At 35.6% G+C, this 19432-nt stretch overlaps 1 protein-coding gene across 10 annotated transcripts in view; it reads left to right on the forward strand.

Moving 5' to 3' along the window:
- NR3C2 (nuclear receptor subfamily 3 group C member 2) overlaps positions 1 to 19432 on the forward strand; it is a 174555-nt gene that overhangs the window by 34543 nt on the left and 120580 nt on the right. For 7 of the 10 annotated variants that reach the window (XM_088132768.1, XM_088132774.1, XM_088132773.1 and 4 more), the window contains one exon: positions 5066 to 5113. The exons of the other annotated variants lie outside the window; for them this stretch is intronic. In XM_088132768.1, the coding sequence (XP_087988894.1) occupies positions 5066 to 5113 (48 nt within the window). The remainder of the gene's footprint in view (positions 1 to 5065; positions 5114 to 19432) is intronic. 10 annotated transcript variants of the gene reach the window in all.

The following is a 19432-nucleotide window of genomic DNA, read 5'->3' on the forward strand; positions in this document are numbered from 1 at the left end:
TTGTTATTTCTCCACCCCAAACTATATTATATTTAGCAAATGGAAGTATAGATGTATGCCCTTGAGCTGAAAGGAGCATTTCAAATGGAAATCTGAAGAACCTGAGGTTGCTGTATGGAATATAACAGAGGTTTCGATGAATAATTAAAAAGTGAAAGTAATAAAGTATACAGCATGCAAGATATTGTAACTCTGCCTTAGGGAAGAATACTTTCCATTACTTTTAATTGTTGCCAAGGTTGACCTTCAAGGTCTTTTCTGGCAGATAATTTGTTATGGTAAGTAGAAGTTTAGTAAACATTTCAGCACAAGATGCAGATAGGTTCCTAGGATTATATAATATTAATCTTTTCAAGGAGTTTTCCCCAGAGAATTTATTCTGTGCCTAGTCTATTTTAGGTTTATCTTAAAAGAACATACTTTGTATATCTTGCTATCCAGAAGGAGAAGAATATTCAATTGCTAGTGTTTGGCTATATTATTATGTCCTGAAGTTTTTAGAAGGCAAGAGCAGGATCACACATGGCTGAACTGATGGAGACAGGTTCAAATCCCTAAAGTTATTAGCCAACTACTGATTCTTTTAAGACTTCCTCACCAAATTATTTTAAGACTGAATGTGGATTTTGGATGAGTAACTGTTAGGCAACATACTGCAACTTTACCAGGGATGCATCATTGGTTGCTAATGCCAATTAATTAACAATATGTTTCTGAGCACAGTTAAAGTTATTCTCTTTCAGCCTTTAATATCCTAATCCAATGGTTGGTGTAACTGTATCTTATATTGTGGATGTTTCCCCCCCCCCCAATTTCCATTTATCTGCTTATTCAAATGGAAGTAGTAGTATCTTGCTACTTGGTCCTTCTTCATCAGAGCCAGAAAGAATCACATTCTCTTCTGGGTGGTATCATGCTTATCAGATTGCTCACACAGCCCTCCCCACCTGCCCCTGTGCTCTGAACAGACTTTGTAAGGTTATTGATTTTATAGGGTTTTTGCCCCTGTTACTTGATAGGTACTCATTACTCATTGTTACAATTATTAAAAAATATAATATACATTCATTTCTGGATGATGATGATGATGTTGATGATAATAATAGTATAGATTATATGATTTCATGGCTGGAAATGAAGAAAATAATACTGGATAGACAGGGTTGAAAAAAAATATTGTTTCCTTCACTGATAACAGTGACATCATATATTAGTAATATGGTTAATGTTTTATGCTTCAGTTAAAAACCAGTCTTCATAACTTATTTACAGATGATATCCAAGTTACAAAGTATTATACTTTTCTCACTAGTTTTATTGATCATAGTATTCAGTGCATTTGTTCAAAAGTGACATTTGGCTATTAACATACTTTGTAAAATTACAGTTGTTTGATTCCTAGAAGCTGCAACTCTGAATTTGTTGATTCTTCCTGAAACAGTTTTTTTGTTTACCAAAAAATACTTGACTAAATAATGTCACTGATTTACTGCCTCTTTTTGGATAGGAACCAGTAGCTAAATGTACTATTCTGTAATTCTGGTCCTCTGATACACATTTCTAACATACTTTTAGTGTGCAAAAACTGACTGGTAAAGAACATGACTTTTTTCATAAAGGTATATGAGAGAGCCATATTCAGAAGTAAATTCTGTTTATGGTTCTTGGCACAGATGTATGCTCAACCATGTGGCTTTTATTTAGATGCCTGCCTTGTTATAATAGGATAGGAATATATTTTCCAAACATATGACTGAAGATGATGAAAAGAATTAATATAGAGGAACAACAGCAATTGATTATATCTGATGCTGCATGGCTGTTTCCAGAGCAACAGTCTGAATGGAGAAGACAAAACTGGTGTTAAACCTGCCAGCAGCTATTTAAAGCTAGCAAGGCATGAACAAAGGAAGAGGAATCCTTGTGCTTCTCACAGAAGACTAAAAATGGGAGTGCTTGGAAGAGATGCAGGATGAACATGATCTAAGAATGAGGGTGAGCCAAAAATGAAAGCTTTGCCTCTAGTCTCGACCTTGAGGTTACAGTAAAAATTATACTTCTCAAGTCTACAGATCTCCCTTCATACTTTTTTAAAAGAAGATTTCAGTATTTATTTATTAACTAGATGTATAAGGTTGCCCATCTCAAACAATATGACTCTAGGCAGCATACTGCACAAAAACAAATAATAAACCTAAAAAAGAAAAAAAACCCAAATCACATAACATTAATATATGTACAATGGAAAATTGAAAATATAAAATGGTGACCAAGCACCATAACATAACAACCAAAAAGGGATTCCACTCAGCTGACCTCTAAGCCTGGGGGAAAAGCCAGTCTTAATGGCTTTCCTAAAGACAAGTAGAGTTGGAGCCTATTATATATCAGGGTGCGGGGAGATTGTCCCAAAGAACAGGGGCAACTGGAAAAAGGACATGCCTCCTACGTCCCATAAGATGAAAAGATTTAAAAGAAGGACGAACCCTTCCTGTGGGATCTGTGGGGTGGGTAGATGTTTTTGGGAGAAAGTGGTCCTTCAAGTAACCCAGTCTTATGCCATGTAGAGCTATAAAAGTGATAGCTAGCACCTTGAATCACACCTGGAAGCCTAGTGGACACCAGTACAGCTTATGGAGTAGTGTTGTTACAAGGGCATAATGAGATGCACTTATAACTAACTGCTGCTACATTCTGGACCAACTGAAGATTCTGGATAGTCTTCAATGGCAGCCCCATGTAGAGCTAATGCTGCTTCATCTATACACATTACCTAGGTTTGGAAATTTCGAGGCTTGTAGAATGATATAGGAGACATCCTAAGGGTAGGAATTTTCCCAGTACCATCAGGCCACCAAGCACTGAGCATGCATAATGATTATAGGCCATTAAGGGAGAAAATATAAAACTAGTTGAGACAAGTAATGGGACAATGGGACAAAGACTACGTGCCTTTCTAATGTTAAAGTTGACAAAGATTTTACATAAGTTTTTACAAATGACTAAGTTTTGGTTTTGACTACTCAGGTAAGATCTAGTAGTATATACAACTATCCAGTCCTGTTCTAGAAATCTTTGAACATTATTCAGCAATTATTTTCTGAGTGAATCAGACAAAAAGAATATACATCCTTATCACCCAATTTCCAGTCCTATATTTCCTTTGTAACATTGCAGAAGAATCGATTATCAATATTTACAGTGTTCAGGTTTTTCCAAGATTTTTATTCTGTTTTCAAGTTGAAGCAGGAATTCATTACCAAAGAACCGCTTAGTAATGTTTGCATGATGTATGTGAATTTGCCCCTAGTTGGTGTAACTTTCACATAATAACATACATCTAAATGTTGGTATTATTGGCAACATACCTCACTGCGATATTAATTTTTGACAATAGTAAGTCAATGAGGTGAAATGAATATTTGGAGTATAAACCACTGTGATAGTTTTGAATTCAGAATATGAACATACAAGCAAGTGATCCTAAGCCATGTGTGATACAGATTTTGAGTCCAACACTATTCTGAACTCTTGTGGTTTTGTAGCAATTTCCTATCAAATGTTTGTTTGCAGTATCAGCTTTTTGCTTAACCATAAAAACAAGGTTTAGATCTACTAAATGTTGAGAGGTAGATTTAATATTGCCCTACTTACTGTTTGTTTCCTGGCATTTGCCTTCAATTTAGGCTGCCTTTTATCTTGCCTTTTAGTATTCACAATACTTAGATTTCATTCTCTTTCTTATCCTGACCACATTGATTTCGTGGTCTTTGGAATCAGTGGTGTTGCACCTTGAAGATAACTTCTGCACCTTGAAGATCACTTCTGATCTATTTGCTTCTAATTTCTACCTGCTTGCTTTCACCTTGTTCAGCTGGGACCTTCCTTAACTATCTGCTCTTTGGATGCTGAAAGGAATTTCCAAGAGTTTTACGAAGAAGCAGCTGTGTGAGATAGATAGATAGATAGATAGATAGATAGATAGATAGATAGATAGATAGATAGATAGATAGATAGATATCTCACACACATATATATCTCACACAGACTGGAAAATATTCAAAGAGCCAAGGAAATAGTCCCATTACAAATAACTTTTGGATCAGGAGGTCAAATCATTATAAAAAGCAGGAATCCATGAAGATAAATAGATAAATAAATGACATGAAATGTGAGTAGATCAGTGCCAAAAGAGAGTAACACAGTGTGACTTGAACATGGGCAGAATATAGGCTCTTTGATTAATGATGCCAAGAACAGAGCACAGCCAAAAAAAAAAAAAAAAAAAGTTGGGGTCAAAATTGAAATGTTAACTTCTAACTGGAAGGACTCTACATGCAAAAGTTTCTATGTTCTGCTTGTCAGCATCTTTAGATAGGATGGGACAGATTGCAGCTCAAGAAAATTTCTGCCAGTGAAGCTTGGAGATAGGAGATCTTTTGGGCTGTTGGTCATATCTGGAATTTTGAGAACATGTTGCGGGTGCGGGGGGTGGTAAATGGATCCTTGACTGAAGGGTTATTGTTCCTGCCTTGAAAGAAGCGTTGGTGTTCTCCCTCTTCAAGAAATTATAGCTAAATTGACCAATAACCCAGATTGTTTAGAAGTTTATTGGAGTACAGCTAGAGAGGGTTCTGGATGAAATGGATTGATCCTTTCCAGTCAGGATTCAGATCTGGTTGTGGGGATAAAACTTCTTTGATAGCTCTTGTTGATGACTTCTGCCAGAACCAGAACTGGGGGAATGTTACTCTGTTGGTCCTGGTTGATCTCTTAGTGGCTCTTAGTATCATCAGTCATGGTATCCTTCTTCTCTGGCTGTGAGGGTTGGGAATGGGAAGCACTGTTTTGTATTATTTATCTTCATTCCTGAGTAGTTAGTCCCAGCTGGTGGTAGAGGGAGAGAAGAGGCCAAACCCTTGGGAATTCCATTAAGAGGTACTAAAGACCTTGTTCCCCCTGGGTTAAACATCAATATGAAACTGTTGGGAATGATAATCCACCAGTATGGGTAAAGTATCATTGATATACTGATTATACCCAGTTCTGTATCTCTACCATGCAGGTTCTTCTGGATTCACAGCTCCTCCTTGAACAGCAGATGGAGGATACGGTGAGGAGGGCATTTGTCCAGTTATTTCTTGTGTGTCAGTTGTGGCCGTTCTTGAATACAACGTTTTGCTTGCAGTAACTCGTACCCTTGTCACCTTGCAGCTAGACTATTGCAATTAGCTCTATGTGGGGCTGTCCTTGAATACCATTTGGTTGCTTCAGCTGTCCAGCATGCAGTGGCCTCAGTATTTATGGGAATCCCTAAGTTAACCCATGTAGCACCACAACATGAGACCTGTGTTTTTGTTAGAAAACTTCTAGATGCAATTCAAGGTGCTGGTTATCACCTTTAAAGTCCTGCATGGCTCATGGTCTGGATAATTCTGAAATAGTATTCTCTGAGTTGACTCTATGCACCTAAGTGAGATCTAGTAGAGAAGGCTCCTGAGGGTCACAGATTTGAGGGAATGCCCTCCACAAGGTTCTTTGCTCAAGCTTTTTCAGAGATGGCTGTCTGCCTCTGAAATAACCTGCTCCCAGATATTCAGACCGATTCTTCCCTATATTACTTCTGAAGAGTCATGAAATATGACTCTTCAAAGAGAGTGATCTAAGGATGTTTGAAGATTCTGCTGCTTGAATCAGAACTATTTTGTTTACATTATTGACTTTTTATGTTTCAATTTTATGTTACTTTTAAGTCTCTTGCAGTCTTCGGAAATATTAGATAGATAGACAGACAGACAGACATGCCTGTTCACAATCTGATTGCCATGTTGTGCATAGTCAGCAACAAATTAGCCATTTGTCAGAAGTGAAATTGTGAGTTTTCTTCCGTTTCCTTTTTCTAGTCTTCCAGGATGGTTTCTAATGGTAAATATTATTTGTAGCATTTTTCTGGGTAGGGGCACACATTGCCATATAAAGCACTGCATTGCAGCCATCCATGATTTTCATTTTCTGATACTGTGGGATCTATATGTGACTCAGGTGAAATGTGTATTGCTAGACAATAATGCTTCTCATGTATTTGAAATTAAAGCAATCTTTTAATTAAATTAGTCACATGTTTCAAGCTGGTTTCAAATGACATAAGTTTAACAATTTTGTCCTAACTTCAAGAAATCTTACCATTCAAGTACTTGTTTGATGTATAGTATGTGTTTAGGGGTATGTGTGTGCGTGAAAAAAAACACTTCTCACCTCTATGGGTGGTAGGTGTCTTCTTCAATCTCAGGTCCTCTACCAGAGGCCTGGGAGTTTGAGGGTTCTGCGCAGTATCTTAGCTGTTCCTAGCACTGCGCTCTTCTGGACAGAGAGCTCTGATGTTGTTCCTGGGTTCTGTTGGAGCCACTCTCCCAGCTTAGGAGTCATACCCCTGAGTGCTCCTACCACTGGGACCACTTTGGCCTTTACTTTCCACATCCTCTCTAGTTCCTTCAGGCCCTGGTACTTCTTCAGCTTCTCATACTCCTTATTTAAGTATTTGTTTGATGTATAGTACGTGTTTAGGGATGTGTGTATGTGTGTGTGGGGGGGTGTATATGTATATGGATGTGTGTGTGTGTGTGTGTGTGTGTGTGTGTATGAACCAGTTTAGTGTAGACATCCAAAAATATTACAATCTATCTCAGAGTAAACTTAATATACAGGAATGATATAACCATTTTAGGAAATTGCAAAAAATGTGTTTGCCTGAAGCATTATTCTTATTTCTAACAACAGAACAATGAATCATTATATAGAACTCTTATAGCAGATAGTATTGGTTCTGTTAAAAGACTTCAGAAGGAGTTAGAATTTGATTTTGATGAGTTAGCTTGGAATTCTTTATGGTATAGAATTCAAATCTATTTTAACAAATCATCAATAATTTATTATGAAATAATTCATAGATGTTACCACGCTTCCTTAAAATTGCCTCATATTTTGAGGTATACTTTTCTAGATTTTGTTGCATGGATTGTCATAGAACTAGTGAACTTTGTCATTTCTGGTGAAAATGCCCATTTGTGTTGAACAGTTTTAAAGAAATTGGAGAAAATGCCCAACACTTTTCAATAATTAATGCTAGTGTCACTTTATTCCCATTCCTCCCATGTATGAAAAGGTACAACACAAAAAATTAATTCAATTATTGTTGTTAACTGCCAGATTTATTGTAATAAAAAACTGGAAAATTATGTCTCTTGCTTATCAAAGAATTTAGAAGTGTGGGAGATACCATACCGCTATGAAGATTCTTGAAGAAACATTTAAGTTAAGATTGTATCATTCATATCTGGTCTCAATTTTACAGCTATGTCAGTGAACTTATTCTTAATAGATTACCCCTTTCAAATTTCTTTTTGAATAGAAATATTGAATATTGATGTTTAAAATGTCATCTATTTCTTTAAGATTGCAAATATATTTATATATAATCTGAAACTCATTTTGGTTTTGTGTAGCTTCTGGCTGCTTTTTTTTTTTAAAAAAAACTATTTTTTAAAAATGTCATTGTTGTTGATTCTAGATGTTTAAATATTTTTCAAGTTAAAAAAAAAAAAGAGCCTGAAAGATACCAGATCAGGTTTGTATGGATACATTGATGCCCATTGACACTGGTGAAGACCATACTGAATCAGATGAATCAATGGACTGATTTACAAATCATAGTTGTTGGGTTCATACAGAACAAAAACCAAACCTAAGAAAACTGCATGATAGTTTAGGATGATGTGTTGTCTAGTCTCTATATATGATAGTAATATAAGAAGCTACCTCATGATGAAATGACTACGTGTGATAAGTCTTGGTCTAAGGGAGCTCCTTACATCACCAGTGAAGAGGCATTTTGTATTCTTCCATCATAACCTTATATCTGTAAGAAAAAATAATGGAAGAGTGTTGGGAAAAGATGGGAGGAGTAAAAGTGAATTCTATCATTTATAAATTTATACTTGATCTGTTATAAAAGTATATGATTCAAGCAGGGGTGATTGTGTTGTAAGAGCCTCTAGATGCAATTTTAAGTAGTAACAGTACAAATCTGGGTGTCTCATACAAATTTCTGCAGATCCAATTTCTGGAAAATCTCTGGGTATTCCGTGTCATGTTTGCTTTTCTCCTGCCTAATATGTGTTCTCATCCTCTTCCCTGCTGTCCCAAAAACAGGAACAGGAAGTCTAGTTTCATATCCGAGTAGAGGCATCCCCAGGATCTGATGCATTTGTCAAAATAATGAAGGTAATACTGTGATGCAGGTTCTGTCTCTTTTATTCATGAATGCACTGTCACAGTGTGCATGCAAAAGGGTCAGGGCTTGTGTTGGGGCAGCACTATGCTGCTTTTGACATTTGAACGTCCTTTGTGGACACCTTGGAACCTGAGTGTCTCTCAGCGAAGGATTCTATAGAATAAGCCTGTATGGGTGGTTCCTTTCACCTTCTCCTGCAACTTCAGCCTTGAAGCTTGCTGGCACCTTTATAAAGTACCACAGGGAGAGGACTGTGCTGGGCAAGCTAATATGATCCTTTGCTGTTGAAGCCCACATTAGAGAGTTGGAAAAAAAAAAAAGAAAAACAGAAAGAGTACATTTTGTACTTAATGTTCAGAGTACATTTTATTTGCTTGCTCTTTCCCCTGTATCTTACTGCCTTTTAAGAGATACACCTAGGGTCCTTTAAGCTTTAAATATGGGAACTTATTGTGGCAACTATAATCATTAAAGGGATAATTTACACATGTTCTTCTTCCCTGGAGTAATTTAACAGAGAATTTATCTTTCCCAGTGTTTTGATTCATAAGGACGAAGTTCCTGAAATGTTATTCTCACAGTTCTGCTTTTCTCAGCATCCACTTTCTTCTTTTATGGCCCAGTCCTGTATTGCTACCATTTGTAGATCCTTGTGGGGGTGGGTGAGGTGAAGCAATAACACAAGAGTTAATGTTACATCACAGCAGATGGTTTCAACAAGTAGTTTCTTCTCCTTTGCTGATAGGGATTCTTTCCATCCCTCCAAAGATACTGTGATGCCTTTTATCTCAATGGAGAATTATAGTGCCCATGTCTAGAAATTGTGAAGGTATATGAACAGATATTCCCCAAAGTCAGGCTATATCTCCATGAAGTGAAGCAAGTATCCGCTTTTTATGGATTATTATATTTTTAAAACCTCTTGCTTACGGAAGGATTTTAAACAAGTGGTCTAAGATTTCTTCCCTTCCCTTCCACTTCTGGTATCTCACTAGCATTATTGAGATTATTATTAAAGAAATTAGCTTCTGAAATAATTGGAGTAGACCAGCTGGCAAAAAGAGAATCCTAAATACTTGACATTGAACTAATTTGCTTTTGTAACTTCCAGGCTTCAGAACTATCACATGTCTTCTGCCAGGACTGCGAGTCCTAAAAATAATTTCTGGATCTGTTGCTGCCTCACTCAGCAGCTCTGTGTTTCGTTCCCTGCCCTTTCTTTCCTATAACCCCTCATATTCCCAACTTGCATTTGCACCTGATTGTCCATTAATGGGTTGGTTTATTTCTCCATATTCAAAATCGAGACTCCTTTTGTGACTGCTTAGACAATTAGCAGTATAATATGAGCTCTATAGTCTGGCTGTTGTGTTGGTGAATTATAATGCTCAGAACGAGCAAGATTACATTTCAGTTTCACATCCAGTATTTCCTTGGCTACAGGGATGGCACAGGGTTACTCAAAAGAGTTTATAGCAGGGATTCACTGTATTTTAGACTGACAGCTGCATCTGACCTTTGAGTGGTGTGCAGAGGTTCTACTCCAAAACGTGGACAGAACCAGGACAAAAATAAAATGTGTTCATTTAAATGCATTGATTTAGATATGTCAGTTTATTAACAATCTTCCCTTTTATCACCTAAAATTACAGTTTTAGTGTAGCTTTTAAAGGGAATTGGGAGGATACACTTCAGATTTAGGGTTCTCTAGTTTATAGAAACCTGAAGAAAGTACAAATTACTCTTGGTTTCCAAAGTGGCAAATTTCCATGGCATTTTTCTTGCTTCATTTGGAAACTTATAAAAACATGCATTTGTTTGAACTAGGTTTACTGAGTTCTATGCCATAGAATGTGGAATGAAGCAGGAGCAGAACAAGTCTTCTTGTCTTCCCCTAGAAACTGAGCTTATTTATATTATTTAAAGCAGTTTTCATTAAATTGATGTTGCAATAGAAGAATTAGCAGGGTATTGCCGGTCCTTTGTGCAAATAGTGGTGTACATTATGTAGACCATAAATAGTGGTAAATGTTAACTTTAGATGGGGAATGTCTATCTGATTTTATGGCTTAATATGTTTTCATTAATTCAAAATGTTAGTCTTCTTACTATACAAATGTTTGTGCCATGTCCCTGGTTGGGTGATATCTATCTGATATACTTAAGAGGATTAAAAAATAATAATAATTTAATTGTGTGCAACTATTCCTTGGTGCTATTTTTTTAAAAAATAATATTGATTATCTTGTTGAAGGATATGGACACAATCCAGTCCTCCAGGTTTTGCACAAAACACAAACCGTTAAATCCTTTGTCCTTTGTCTGGGAGAAACATTAGATGCTTACTGTAAATATGGAAAGCTGCCAATCTGTGGCGCAGATTCTTTTTTTAATACTGTAAATTGGCAAGTAATCAAGAATTACAGTTCTTCTTTTCCTTGTTTTTTCCCTCTTTGTGTGTTAAAACAAGTTTAGTGAAAAAAATAATGGAGCTACTTTTAAAACGTTGAATAAAGATTTCTTTATTGCATAGTTTAGTCAGTGTAAAAGTTATCTGTTAAGCATTTCTTGTAGTTATTTTTCATATCACTTAAGGCAAAACTATTTCATCTGGAAAATGTGAAAACAAGAATGGAATTTTCCAGCAGTTTAAATGTGAATAAAATAAGTGTGTCTTATGTACCTTTACAGGGTGGTTTGCTTAATTCTCGCTTGCCATCTCCACCCTTTTTCTTGAATAATGCACAATTATTCTTGCAAGTTTAAAAAAAAAAGTTGTAACATAGTTTAATGCTTGAAGATATGCTGCTTTGGCCATTACTTTATGTATGCATTTGATGATTATCCTAAATTCTACTGTTTTTACTGTTATCATCTTGTTCATAATATATGTAAAAGCAAATGTAGTTATGACAATTAGTTTTAAAACAGAAAGAGTTTTTATATCAAATTAGGAATTCACAAGTAGTAGGTAATGCCATAAAAGCTTCTGTTAATCTTTTGGCTAATTTAGAATTGAACTCTGGTTCCTACAATATTTGCACATGTATCATCCTAATCCACAAATTATTTTCATGAAGATTTTCTTTTGTTTATTGCTACATCCATCACTAGTTGGGATAGAAAGAAGAATTTCCATATTTAATCAATCAAACTTTTTATTGTTCAACAATAAGTTAATTAAAACAAAAACAAAATCAGGGTTAAAGCCTTGGCTATTTTCCAGGCCTTGGGTTAGGGTGAATGGAGCCCATTGTAGGATTTTTTTGTGTGTGTTGTTGGCCAGACCAACATCTTATTCTTATTTATTTTTTCATGTTCCTTATTTATTTAGTTATTTTATTATTTATATTGCTATTTCATTGCTGTTATATTGTGAGGAGGCCAGATTTGTCTGGAGTTGGATGGTGCCTAAATTGAATAAATAAAATTAAATAAAATTAATATTGACCTCATGCACTTACATTATCCAGTTGTATTTGCCAGCACTGTTAGCAGCTCACTCAAGAAGTCAGCATAGATAAATTCAAATGTGCCCAAAACAAACTGGTGATAAATCTTAAGCATCCATTGAGAGAGGACATAGTGAGGAAACTCCTTCACTTGGTCTAACAGTAAATGCAGAAGCATAAGGATTTTGATAAATCTGGCATTCAGAGCTATGAGACCATCCTTACTTAAGCTACTTTTTAATTTTAATAAAATCATACTTTAAACTTGGAATATATTAGTACAAGGGCATCTTCATTGCCTTGAGAAAGTCATAAATCATTCTTCAGGATTATAGAATGTGAATGTAAGCTGCTGTTTAACACATGGTCATCTCTCTAGTAGAAATAGGACTCTGAAAATGTGCATTTCTGGAAGGAATAGGCTTTTTGCCTCATCTGCGCAATGATATTTGGAATGATTATATTAATTCAGTAAGAATTACTTTTTTGTGCCTCCAGTTCATCATGCATATATCACAGATCCACATTTGAGGATCATCCATAGTGAGTGGAAGCAGTTGGCAATTGCCTAAGCATTCTGCTGCAATTATAATTGTTTACTACAGGATGTTAATGCACATCTTTTAAACATATATGTAATAGTATATCTAGAGGTCCAGTTTAATGTTGTGGTTAAGGCACCAGGCTAGAAACTGGGAGACTGTGAGTTCTAGACTTGCCTTAGGTACAAAGTCAGTTGGGTGACTTTGGACCAGTCACTCTCTGTAAGCCCTAGGAAGAAGGCAATGGCAAGTCACTTCTCCAAATCTTGCCAAGAAAACCACAGACCTGTCCAAGCAATCACCAGGAGTCAACACTCACTCAAAGTCACCCACCAAAAAAGGTTATCTAAGACAGTGATGTAGAATAATATGTAGTGCTGGAAACTATCTACATGTTGTATATGTATTGGATTATCATAAAATACTATAGATAATAACTGTTTGTTTAAATATAAATAATATTCTTTAGACTATTGTTATTTCTTCTAAAATATTCTGAATTACAGTTTTTTTTTATCTTGAACTTTATATTATGTAGATATTTTGTGCTAGGCACTTAAAAATTGTTAAGAACACCCTGATTATGAATTTCTATGGCTGCAGGGCAAATATTGGTTTAGTTATTGCTGCACATACATATAATGTAACAAATTAATTTCAGAAATTAACTTTGGAAAGGTCTTTTCAGCTACTAAATTTCAAGCCCAGGGCAAAGCACAATGGTAGAACATAGTTGCATAGAAATGATACTCATTCTACATCCAGTTCAAAGGGTTTTGAGTAAAACAACCTAAAAAAGTTGTTCTCTGCTTTGTAGTTCAGGTTAATTTTTCTAAATACTGAAGTATTCTGATGACACTTGCTGACGTTTGAAGATCTGGTACAGGCGTTGGAACAATAGGAGAACTGAACAACTTTGGAATAAATACGCTAAACAACACACACCATTTGGTATGTGTCTGTAAAACCTGGATTTAATTAGAAATTAATGCAAGTTGCTCAGTGCTACAAAAAGTGGCATGTTGATTTATAATTTCTTCTGCCTGTAAAAATATCCATAGGAAACAAATTCAGTGGCTGCAGTACATGCTGATGCAAACCATTTTGTACTGTAGAAGAAGTGTGCATGACCCTTTCCTCCTGAATAAGCTGAGGAAAATCCAAATGTTTTAAGTGCCTAGCAAGCTAGCAAAATCCTGTAAACACGTGGTGCTCAGAACTGGGTTGGGTGACCTAGTTCAGTAAAATACGTTTATATATGAACTGACAGTCACTGCTGAAACCAAAGCAGGATTTTCATATGAATTTGGAAGGTTAATGTGAAAGTATGCATAAAGAGATCAACTAAACCAAGTAGCTGTAACATCAAATATTTTTGAAGTGGTCTTTATAAAAAGAATATTGGATTGTTGTTTTCAAATAAAGAAATTTGCAGAATCTGATGACTGCAAATTCTATTCCACAGATTCCAGGGTCAGGTGCAGATTAGAGTTTACTGGAATTCTGTTCTGTCTAAATGCACTGACATAAGTTTTGGTTTAAATATATAATATCCATTTAAACAAGTTGTTTTGAGCTGCAGATACATTTAGTGACATGTATTCTAAGACAAAATATATTTAAAATGCTATTTCAGTGCAAATATTCATGTACATTATTTTGCATTTAATGGGAAGATGAAATCGAAATGGAATACTTCATCACTGCTATTTTCAAGGCTTTATGACCAAAAACTCTTGAAATGAAATTTTTAATCCTCCTGATAATCATGGGCTTCTACCATTGTGCTTTTTATTCTATTTTTTAAAAAGTTGTTTGGATTGAAAATATCCCCATATTGTTTCGTGTGATTTTGTATTGTACAATGTAAGTGACACAGCCACATTCTCTTTCTAAGCTGCAGCTGATAACATGCTTCATTTATTAAAACATTAATCAGCTGTTAGTTTCTGAAGGGCCCTGGAGTACTGATTCCATGATAATTGGAAAGGGAAACATCGCTATATGCCTACATTGGACTTCTCTTTGTTTGTAGGGTTTATGAATTGTTCAGCTGCTATGAATTTCTGTGAACACACAGTCTCAATTTTAAGAGAAGTGTTCTTTCTAGAATCTAGAAGGATGTGATCTAACAGAAATCTTCAATTTATTGTGATATATGAGGTTGGATTCGATCATAGAGAATCATAGGAAAGCTTCCATTCCTCAAACATTTTAATTATAAGGACTACTGTTCCCATTACCCCTGCAGTAGAGACTATTGTATTGTCATGCCCATGGTGCTACCTTTCTACTCAGTCTGGAAACTGCAGCTGGTCCAAAATAGGGCAGCAAATTCATTAACAAAGAATGCATTTCAGTTGTATTACATTGGGGTTAATTAGTCACAGTCTGTTTCTGAGCCCAGTGTAAACTGATGGTTGTATCTACAACCTTTTGAACTAAGTTATTGAAAAAAGCTCCCCATTTTTGTGTATATCTCTGTGAATTTTTAATAGTCAAGCGATGGTTAGATGGGAGCCAGGGAGACATGAAAGGCCATAATAAAATGTCCAGAAGCATCCTGATTATCCCTGTGGCAAATCACCTGATGCCTTTCTTATTTCTTTTGTACCCAAATCCTTTAATTACCGTATTTTTCCAACTACAAGACAATACTTTTTTCTAAAATCCTTACCCTAAAAACTGAAGGGCGTCTTATTCAAGGAAGTCAGCGGAGAATCGCGGTTGCAAAACTGCCAAACTTTGTTTCTGCAGAGAGGCTTCTTCCTATTGCTAGCCTCCAATCACGAGTGAAATAGCTTGTCTCCCAAACAGACTTCCTCCAATCACGAGCCTGATGTAACTGACGTCAGCTGATGCTGAACAAACCAATTAGAGGAAGGCTGTTTGCAGAGACAAGCTATCGGCAGTTTCACTCGTGCTTGAATGTAATCAGTTATGCAAAAGAGCCTGGAAATAGAGCTGCAGAGAGACGGTTTGGACCTCCTCCCACCGAGTGTATCAGGTAAATGTTAACTAATTACTAAATAAAAATGTGTTCTGCACTATCTTTAAAATACTGATTTTTAAATTTTGGGCTAGAAAAGTGGGGGGCGTCTTGTACATGGGGGCATCTTATTGTCGGAAAAATACGGTAATTATGGTCAGTGTTTATTTTCAAACACAGTCTAAGCTGTTAATTTGTTTTATTTTTATATATGGGAAAGAAAATTCTTAATTATGCATTTTATTATTTTTGCTACTATTTTTAATTAACTGTATTACATGTTGTATTTTAATATTGTATTTATAATACAATATGCAGTAGTTGGTTTATATCTACAACATAAGTTCAGCATTATAACTAGAATGTAACTGTAATATGTTCTATGTTTAGGGGTTGATATAAAAGATTGGCAAGTAAATACATGAGTAATTTAGCATGTTTAACTAGGAGATTTCTTTTTTAACTGAAGTACATTGCCTATTATGTCAATTTAGCACATGTATTTGTGTGACTGACTGTCTGTCTGTCTATCTATCGTCAGCATTTGCGGGTTTATATGTATTCATGGATAAATAACCAACATTAGTATCTCTACTTTACATATAGAAAAATATCAAAATATGAGAACCTGGAAGATTCCAGAGAATCATAGTCTAATAACTTGCATAGTAAAATATATTTATATATAAAATAAATATTGTGAGTTTCAAGAGAAGACTTAACAGACCTATCTTTAATATTTTTATTTGAAAGTGTATACCACTTAATTCAAATAAGCTTTACTAGGTTTGCAGCTTAAGTGAACGTTCTCTAGAATGCAAGTAGAATGGTGTTCTTAAAAGCTTATTGCTGTAGCATGACGGTTTACTGTAATATTTAGAGAAACACGTTCCAGCAATATACATATTGACTTATTGAACTGTGGTGTAATGATTTCAAATAATTTTTGCAAAATGGAAGCTAAGCTGTTCAAGTGGAAAAGGAACAGTGACTCCCTAAATATATCTCCTTTGCCAACAAAACAAAGCAAAGAAACAAGCAACCACTAGAAGTGAAGTTCATTAAAAACTCATGGCTGTCTGGCCTTCATAGAATTCCACTGTTAAAAGATGACACTGCCACTTTCTCAGGCAGCCACAAAACTCTTCCAAGTAACTTTGTCCGAGGAATAATAAATACTTTAAGAGTATCATTTCAAAATACCATATTGCATCATTCAAATTATCTGTTGCACTATTTACACAATATTTTACAGAAATTACCTGTTGCATTCCAGAACATTTTGGAATTTCAGTAATTGAAATTATCTAGACTTCTGCTTAAATCATTGGAATTTTCATTCCCATCCATTCGTGCACTCTTCCACTAATCAGCCTCCAGAAGATGGCTTCATGCATGAATGTTTATCATGAGCTTTTCTTTATGACCTCAGAAGCTATTCTGCTTGGGGAAAAGGACAGTAATGGTGGTAGAGTAGATGGTAAAACAATACAATCTATGCTTTTTCTTGGTTTGTAGGATTTGACATTGCATCTCCTGTCTGGCAATCTATTGCAAGTCTTATGAACGATGCCAATCCCATATTTATGCCCTTCAAGCAATGCTAATAAGAGGATAGACACAATTATTCCAAGACAGAATGAGAGATAACATGTCTGACATTTATGATTAAGCAACCTTTCATCTATTGCCAACATCTACTAGCTCAAAGCAACTAAGTTATAGAGATGGGAGGCTGAAAAGGGGAAATAACATAAAGTAGATGAAAGTACCTTTGGTCACTGGCTTCATCCTCCATCATAATACTTCCTACCCATCACAATTTTGATGGTGTCATACCACAGATAAATTGAACCACAGATTATGAGAAAGAAATGGCTGGATGAGGATAATATTTTTTATGTAATATATTGTTTTCTTTATGTCATTCTGCTTGAAGTCTGTATATATCTATATTTTTGACAGGGAAAGAAGACTGCAACATGCACACTGTTGCACACATACACACAGAGCACATCCAAAACCACTTGCAAAGAAATCCCGGGACTTCTTCAATATGTCCAATGTTAAAATATTTTGCTTCATTCTGTATTAATAAATCAAATGTAAGTGTTCTTAGTAAATCAAATGTAAGGGGAAGAAATGGTGAACTGAAGATGGCTCCGCTAAAAGCGGAGCCAATGACCACAGTAGAATGAAGAGCCAACGAGTAGACAGGCTCTTCATAATTCCTCTCTGGACAAGGAGAGGACCTGAGATCACCTATGAGTGCTCCATACAGTTGCTCCTCATGAGGAGACCTCAAGACGGCAGTCTCTGGTGGGTTTAGAGCTCTGGGAGATGGGGGAATAGCTATCTTGCTCAGCCCACGATCGGCGCTTTTAAGGACACTGGGTTTGCATACTTCCTTTTCTAATCACTTTTGGATATTGCTTGTTAGCTGCTTTTCAGCTAAGGAACCTTTGGGCAACAAGGTTTTACAGCACTGATGAGTTTCCTTCGATCCTTAGTGAAAGAAGTTTTAAATACAAGTTTAAAGACTTAATTTTTCTTTCTTTTGAAATAAGCAGCAAAAGGGTGATTAGAATTTTGATTTTGGAAAGTTGCAAATGGATTAAGGGTCCAGAGGGATTTGAAATAAGATTTTGAAATTAATTGTAAGAACCTTTCCTATGGGAAAATGTTTTTGTTTTGAATTCTCTTTAAAAAAAAAAAAAGCATGATAGTGTGAGAAAAGTGAATATTTGGGTGAAAAAGACAAGTTTCTAGAGGCCTCAGATGAATGGGATCGCCTCAATAAGATTGAAACATAAAGGCATGTGGAAGCATCCTTGAAGCTGATGTGAGCCAGGCCGGTTGTAAACTCCTTAACACAAACATTCCCATAGCAACCTGGGCATCTGCCCTGAGGGAGGATGCCTTCTTCTTGGCATTTGGCACCTTGAACTAATTTGTGTCTTCTTCTCTGTGACACTATTGTTTTACTAGCAGTTAGCAGATAACAGAGGGGCAGAAAGTAACTTGAGAACTATTGCCTATTTAGGTATGCCTGCATCATCTTATGAATATGTATGCGTATACATTCTTTTTCCCTTCCCCTTCTTGTAGAACTGTATAAATATCAGAACATCCATTTTGCCTGTAGGGGAGTGCCTCCCACTAACTTCTGGTGGGGCCCCCCTCCAGTACGTACTGCTCAATAAACACTGCAGTGAAGCCTTGATTATTCTGCATTTGTGTCCTGCGTTTTGATCCCACAATAGGATGAGACTTTAAAGGTTGGACACTAGAGGGAACCAGAAGAAACTAAAGATTACAGTTAAAGGAGAAGAACGCTTACATTTGATTTACTAATACAGAACGAACCAAAATATTTTAACATTGGACATATTGAAGAATATTTTTGAACAGCAGACCCAATAGTTAATTTTAAGAGTGTCCGCCTCTATAGATAGACTGTGTTTAAAAGATGTTATGAAAGAGGAGAAAATTACATCTGACAAGATTGAGACTGATCTGATTTAAAAATGACACACTACAAGAATAATATGGAAAAAGATGCTACATTGGACATACAAAGGAAGCCGGTTGATGCCTTAATAATTAAAAGGGAAATACAAATAACAAACCAAGAGAGTGACTTGGATAATTTTCCTATATTGGATTTACAAAAGAGGCTTGTTAATGCTTTGAAGAATTTGTGAGAAGGGGCAAAGAAGAAATGAAAAGAAATCAATTTTTAGGTTGAAGGGGCTAAAGATCAAGATTGTTAGAAGTAAAAGGAAGGAATATAAACTTGGTTTATGTGTTCAAGGTTAAAATAGATATGTTGTTATCTCTGGTAACCCCTAATGGACTTTTGCTGATCAGGAATGAAACAATGATGCTTTCAGGATTTTTTTATAGGTAAGAGATGGAATATGGGAAGAACAGATAATTTGTTGTATTTTAAGAGAAGGTGATAAGTTACTAAAATTGTATATAGTTGTTGTGATTAAGGGGGAAGTCATTTCTTTATATATTTCTTTTCTTTTTCTTTACTATATTCTTATTTTTTCTTCCTTTTCTATTTTTCTTTCTATTTTTTCTTTCTTTTCTGTACTTTCTATTTTTTCTTTTTATACTTTTTTTAGTTTGTATTAGTTTTTATCTTTTTAAT

Source organism: Python bivittatus, unplaced genomic scaffold (genome assembly GCF_059951505.1).
Source record: "Python bivittatus isolate LINGU-HERP-01145 unplaced genomic scaffold, Pbiv_v1 ctg000070_np1212, whole genome shotgun sequence".
Classification (NCBI taxonomy): Eukaryota; Metazoa; Chordata; class Lepidosauria; order Squamata; family Pythonidae; genus Python; species Python bivittatus.